Source organism: Parus major, chromosome 21 (genome assembly GCF_001522545.3).
Source record: "Parus major isolate Abel chromosome 21, Parus_major1.1, whole genome shotgun sequence".
Classification (NCBI taxonomy): Eukaryota; Metazoa; Chordata; class Aves; order Passeriformes; family Paridae; genus Parus; species Parus major.
Window position 1 is genome coordinate 1324790 of NC_031789.1, and position 6195 is coordinate 1330984.

The 6195-nt window shown below is 49.8% G+C and overlaps 1 protein-coding gene across 1 annotated transcript in view; it reads left to right on the forward strand.

Annotated features, from left to right (window-relative positions):
• Positions 1-6195, forward strand: part of LOC107213624 (neuroblastoma suppressor of tumorigenicity 1) — an 11453-nt gene that overhangs the window by 3721 nt on the left and 1537 nt on the right. Inside the window, exons 2-3 of the mRNA XM_015648230.2 lie at positions 5425-5619; positions 5771-5882. Coding sequence (XP_015503716.1) covers positions 5425-5619; positions 5771-5882 — 307 coding nt within the window. The remainder of the gene's footprint in view (positions 1-5424; positions 5620-5770; positions 5883-6195) is intronic.

The window sequence follows — 6195 nt, forward strand, 5'->3', positions numbered from 1 at the left end:
TCCCCCCAAATCTGATCTGATCCCACTCTGCTCCAGCTCCCCCCAAAGCTGATCCCTACTCCCATCCCACTTGTCCCCCTGCCCATGAGAGCTGCAGAGCCCCACCTGCTTCAAGAAGAGGGGACTGGAGGTGTGGGGCCAGGATATTCCTGAGCTCAGGATGTTCCTGATGCATTTTCCTGGCTGTGATTGTTCTTAATGCTGAAGAAATAGAGCAATTGAAATAAATTAGCAGAAACTGTTTATATGATTCTTGCCTCTTCTACAGGCCATTAGTGTGTCCCTTTTTCCAGCAGAGCTCCTTCAGAACCCCATCCTAAGCCTAAGTCCAGGGGTCCAGAGCTTTCCAGTGACTTTTGTAGGTAAAGCAGCTTGGATTTTTATTTTTCCCAGCTGCAAAAATGAAATTTCCCAAAAATGAAATGCAAAAAATGAATTTCCCAAGTGCTCAGTGCATGGTTGAGAAGCCAGATTAAAAGTCCCAATGTACCAACATCTTTTGACATTCTGGCCAGTGTGGGGAAGGCAGAGGGTTTTAAAAACGCTGCACTGCTTTTCTTTGTTTCTGCTTTATTTGTGTGACTTGCCCAACCATGCTTGAGTGGAAATTAATGTGTTACAGAAAGGGAAGCTCTAACATCTGCTTCTGAAAGGAGCAGACACAGCCAGGTCCACAGCGAGAAACGACACAGCTTTTGCTCCACTATCAAAAAGTTCTTAGGATGGATTCTTGTGGTTGTTAAATATCAAATGTCTTCCTGTGGTAGTTCCCTGTTTATTTTTTTGTAATTTCTTCCCAGATTTTGCAGCTCAGCGAAGCAAGGCTGGAGCTCTGAGCTCAGGAGAGATTTCTGTTCCCATTTAAGCACTTTTGTTTCCTGCTGTCCTGAAGAATTCCTCCCTCCAGACATTCTCAGTGCAGGGTTCTCTCCCCTCTCCCCTGCCCATATCAAACCTCAACCTGATTCTTTTGGGCTGTTTCACTACAGTAAGAGTCCCCAAAATGGTGAAGTTTTAGCTAAATGCAAATTTTAAAAAGGGGAAGTATTTAATAAGAACAGGTATTAAATAACATCTCTTGTTTTGATAGATGTTTTTCAACACACAATGACCTTTCAATTTTTTTTCAGTTGAGATTGAAGCTTTCCCTCTTAATAATGTTGGCTTATAAATTGTTTTGTTCCATGTAAGCAAATATTATTTGAGTTGAGTTTCCTAAGAGCCAGTCCCCAGTGGGGTGCAGTGGTTACAGACCCAGCCCCGAGGAGAGCCATGCCCTGGATCTTCCTGATTTCTTTCCAGATGCCACTGAGCACTTTACTCTGTCTTCTCATCCTTTTAGGTGCCTAAATAATCCTTTTCCTTTTGGCATTTCCTGCAGTCAGATCTCTCCTGGCACGGGAGGGATCCCATGTGAGATCGCTCCGTGCTCCCCTTGCTCCTGCAGCCAGGGAAACTGAGGCACGGAGCATCTTTGGGCCCTGCTGTGTGGCACTCAGGGTGCTGTGACACCAGCCTGGGCTGGCTCCTGGCACCAGGGAGGGCAGAGCCCAGCAGGGTGAGGAGCTGGCTCTGTGTCCAGGGAGGCAGGACAGGATGGGACAAGACAGGACAGGACAGGACAGGACAGGACAGGACAGCAGGGACAGGACAGCAGGGACAGGACAGGACAGGACAGGAGAGGACAGACAGGACAGGAGAGGACAAGATGGGACAGGACAGGACAGGACAGGACAGGACAGGACAGACAGGACAGGATGGGACAGGACAGGACAGGACAGACAGGACAGGAGAGGAAGGGACAGGACAGGAAGGGACAGGAGAGGACAAGATGGGACAGGACAGGACAGGAGGAGATCCCAGCTCTGATCCAGACCTGGAGCCAAAACCTTCACCTTTCCCACCTCTGCTGAGATCTCAGAGTGGGGTGAGCCCTGTTCCTGTGATGTTTGGAAGCTTTGGGGTTCTCATCTTGGAGCCTGCAGTGCTTCATGTGTGGCCATGAGCAGAACCTGTGTTTGTGTTTCTCTGGCAGAATTGCAAGATCCTGGATAAGAAAAATACCTCTAAACACGTTAAAACAACTCGTGAAACGTTCCTTGTGTCCACCTGCAAGCTTGTCTTGTGTTATGGTGTAAATTTCCTGCTGGAAAAAGAGGGTAAAACTGATTAGATCTGTTTTATTTTCCTCCAGAAGTGTTTGGTTTCCAAAAGTCTGGGAACAGCTGTGGGCTGGATGGTGGGAACGTGGCCTCCGAGGTAATTCAAGGGATTGTCCTCAGGCCCATGGAGCTTTTCCCAGCTGCTTCCAGGGACTCCTGAGAGCGCTGGGATGGGAGAAAGGAGCTCTTCAAGGTGACACAAAACATGTGAGGTATCAGAAGATCCCCACAGAGGCAGCTGAGCTCCCAGGGCTGCTGGAAAAGGGCTCTGGAGCCGCTCAGCACGAGGCTGCAGCTGGGAGAAGTTGTTTGTGTCGGGAGCTGGGATGTGCCAGGCTCGGGGCTGAGTCATTTCTCTCCCAAATGCTGCTGGAGGGATGGTGGGGAAGGAAGAGTGAGGGGGGGAGACCCTCACGGGCCGCTGGCTCTGCCGGAACTGAGCTGAACTTTCTGCTTGAAGAGCTTTGACTGGAGGGGGAAGAGAAAGAAACCCCTGTGTGCCATTTAATGGTCCTTATTTTTTTGCTTTTTCTTATCAAGAGGATGTTTTATAACTTATTTATCACCATAAATGAGGATTTCAGAGCTCATGGAAGAGCAGGTTTTCATTTTAGCAGGGCAGAGGAGCAGAGCTTTTCCCAGCACGCAGGGTCAGCAGGGGAACACACTTGTTCCTTTCGGGCTGCACCGTGTAATTTAGCTTGTCACGGAGGAATGTGCTCAATGCCTTTATTTAATCAGCACTTTACAAACCTCATCTTCCTTTTTCTGCCTTCCCAGAAGGGAGGGGAGAAGGAACACGGTGCTTTTGTCTGTGGCTGCTGTCGGATGAGCGCTGCTGGTGGCAGCTCTGTTCGCATGACTGCTCTGAGCTCCGGACCCGCTGCTCCCTCCCAAACCCAGCTGCATCAGATGTTTTCCTAAGCACTGGCATAAACCTCGTTACTTATTAGAAAAGTAGCCCTGCGGGTTCCAGGACATTCCTGGGAGAAGGAAAACACCGTGTGCTGTGTTGGAGGCTGCAGGAATTGCTCCAGCTCCAAAGGGAGCTTCTCCTGCTGGGGGTTCCCAATTCCTCTCACCCTTTGCAAAGGGTTGGTTACAAACACATTATTCCTGCTCAGGAAAGGAGAAAACTTCAGCACAGGGTTAAATTCATTCCTGAATCCAGACCCTGCATTCAGCAGAGCATGGCATCGCTCATCTTCCTCACGGGAGAGGATCCCTGGTGCCTGTGGATCTGCCCTGAGCAGCACAAACACCTCCATGGAACACAAATCCCAGGAAATTCCTCAGCACACACTGGAATGTTTTCCTCTTTGCAGCTGGGTAGAGATGCACAGAAAGCTGGAAAAGCCCCACCTTTCTTAGGAAACAAGGAAATTGCTCTCTAATGGGGCACGTGGAAGTGAACTTGTGTGCTGAGTCCAGAGGAATTTGGGCTGGAATTGGGGCTGGGATCGCTCTTTGGGTCACATCCCAGCTCTGATCCCAGACTCGCCTTTGGGAGTGGATTCCTCAGCACAGAGCTGCTGGCATTTGAGGAATGAGTGATGCTCGTTTCAGAAAGCAAACCAAGTGTGTGTGTGTGAGTCTGTGTGTGCAACTCAGCCACCTTCTTCCTTCAGGAACTGCAGAATTCCCCCACTGAAATGGGGAAAAAACAACCTCAGGCACAAGAGTCCTCTTCTGGATGGATTTATTTAACCCCACAGCTCTCAGTGCAAGCTCAGGAGTTAAAACCCTCTCTTATCTCCAGCCAGCACCTTTGTGCAGGTATTCCCACCAGGAACCCGTGGGATTCACATCCCACAAGTGCTGGGAGGATTAGGAAGCATAAATAATAATAATAACAATAACAATAATAATAACAATAACAATAACAACAACAATAATAATAATAATAACAATAATAATAACAATAATAATAATATTAAGAATAATAATAATAATAAGAAGAAGAAGAAGAAGAGGAAGAAGAAGAAAAACAATAACAATAACAACAACAATAATAACAATAACAATAATAATAATAATAGTAATAATAATAATATAATGCAGGTGTTGCTGCATTATATTCCTGTGGTTCTTGTATCAGCAGAAAATGAGGGAATTTAGCAGAAACCCCACAAGATTCCTCCAGAGGGAATGAGGGTGCTCTTTTCTGGATGGAAGACAGGGAAGAATCTCCCTGGTGTGTCTCTTGACTCAGATCCAGGAGCTTGAGCTCAGTGGAGGGAGAACAGAGCAAAACCCCTGAGTGCTTAGGATTTATCATTCAGATAAATCTGATGGTCCTGCAGCCCAGGGGGTGTGGATGAGGACTCTGGAGGGACAGGGGATTTTTCCTCTCCTTCCCAGCAAGTGTTAGAGGGCTGGGCTCAGGAGCCATGGGAATCAACAGGAATCTTTCCAGTGTGGGCCGTGGAGCGTCGTCTGGATAAATAAATAGAAGGAAATAACAAATAACGCCGTTCTAACAAATATTTTAGGAAGTATTAATGCTCCATCCAAACCCCACACAGGAAAAAATTCCCCTGTTTCTGTGCTGCTTTTCCACCCAGCGATTTGGGAGTGTTCATTCAGACACCTTGGCTGGAGAGCAGAGCGAGGAAACCTCGTGGGATTTCTCTGGGGTGGGGAGTGACCTCTCCAAACCTTCCTCCTTGTCACAAAGCCCCCCCTTCTCTGCAGCTCCCATCCTCAGAATAACCCTTTGCAGAATTTGGGTGGTTCTGGAGAAATAAACTTTGTATTGTTCTTTTCTGTGGGTTTGCTCTGGGCTGAGCTTTCCACGTGCCCTGCGAGCTGCTGCCTTGCAGCGACATCTGCTGCGCATTCCCTGGAGGAGAGGGGTCAAGGCTGGCAGCAAGGCCAGCTTTGGAGTTCAAGGTGGGAGGAAAGGAGGAGGAAAAGCTTGTTCCTTCCTCAAATAAAAACCTTTCCGTGGTGCGGGACTTCCCCAGCCTGGCTCCACTCGTGGCCGTGACGCTTTTGGTTTGCAAACTTGTCCCAGCCCAGCTGTGGGTGGGAAATGAGGAAAAGCCTGCTGGTGTTCCAGGCACAGAGCTTGGGAGAGGTGACTCTGAGTGGCCCAGAGCTGCTTTGGAGAAGGCAGAGTAGCACATCCCACTCCAGGAGCAGCGTTCTGGGATGTGGGGACGGAGCCGTGCTCGGAACAACCAACAACTTCCACGGGGTAGGAGAAATGAGCTGCTTTGCCAATTTCCTTTGCTGCTAACGCTTCGCTCTCCGTGTCCAGGTGTAGGATTTTGGCAGAGCTGGCCATGATGTTATGGTTTGTGGTGGGGGCCCTGTTCCCAGCGCTGCTCCTGGCTGCTCCACCGCCCATAAACAAACTCGCCCTCTTCCCGGACAAGAGCGCCTGGTGCGAGGCCAAGAACATCACCCAGATCGTGGGGCACAGCGGCTGCGAGTCCAAATCCATCCAGAACAGGTACAGACCCACCCTCAGCCCAGGCCCAGAGGCCCTGGTGGCACTGGGGTGGCTCTGGGGACAGCCCTGGCACAAGAGGCCAGGCACAGCCTCTGTCTCAGGGGAAGGTCAGATCTCTGCCTCCCCTGAGCCCCTCGTGATGTCCTTGCAGGGCCTGTCTGGGACAGTGTTTCAGCTACAGCGTCCCCAACACCTTCCCCCAGTCCACAGAGTCCCTGGTGCACTGTGACTCCTGCATGCCAGCCCAGTCCATGTGGGAAATCGTGAGTATCCCGCTCTGCTCCGTGGGGCTGGGCTCTGACACCACTTCAGGGCCACTCCTTCTCCTTCTCCTTCTCCTTCTCCTTCTCCTTCTCCTTCTCCTTCTCCTTCTCCTTCTCCTTCTCCTTCTCCTTCTCCTTCTTCTCCTTCTCCTTTTCCCACTCACAGTTTCCTTCCAGGGTGTCCCTCAGGTGTTTTGAGATTCCTGGGTGGAAGGAGCTGTTATCCCTCTGTTTCCAGAACCATCCCCTGTCCTTCCCTGCATTATTTATCCCTGTGCTGATCCCCTGCTCTCTCCACCGCTCAGCAACCTGA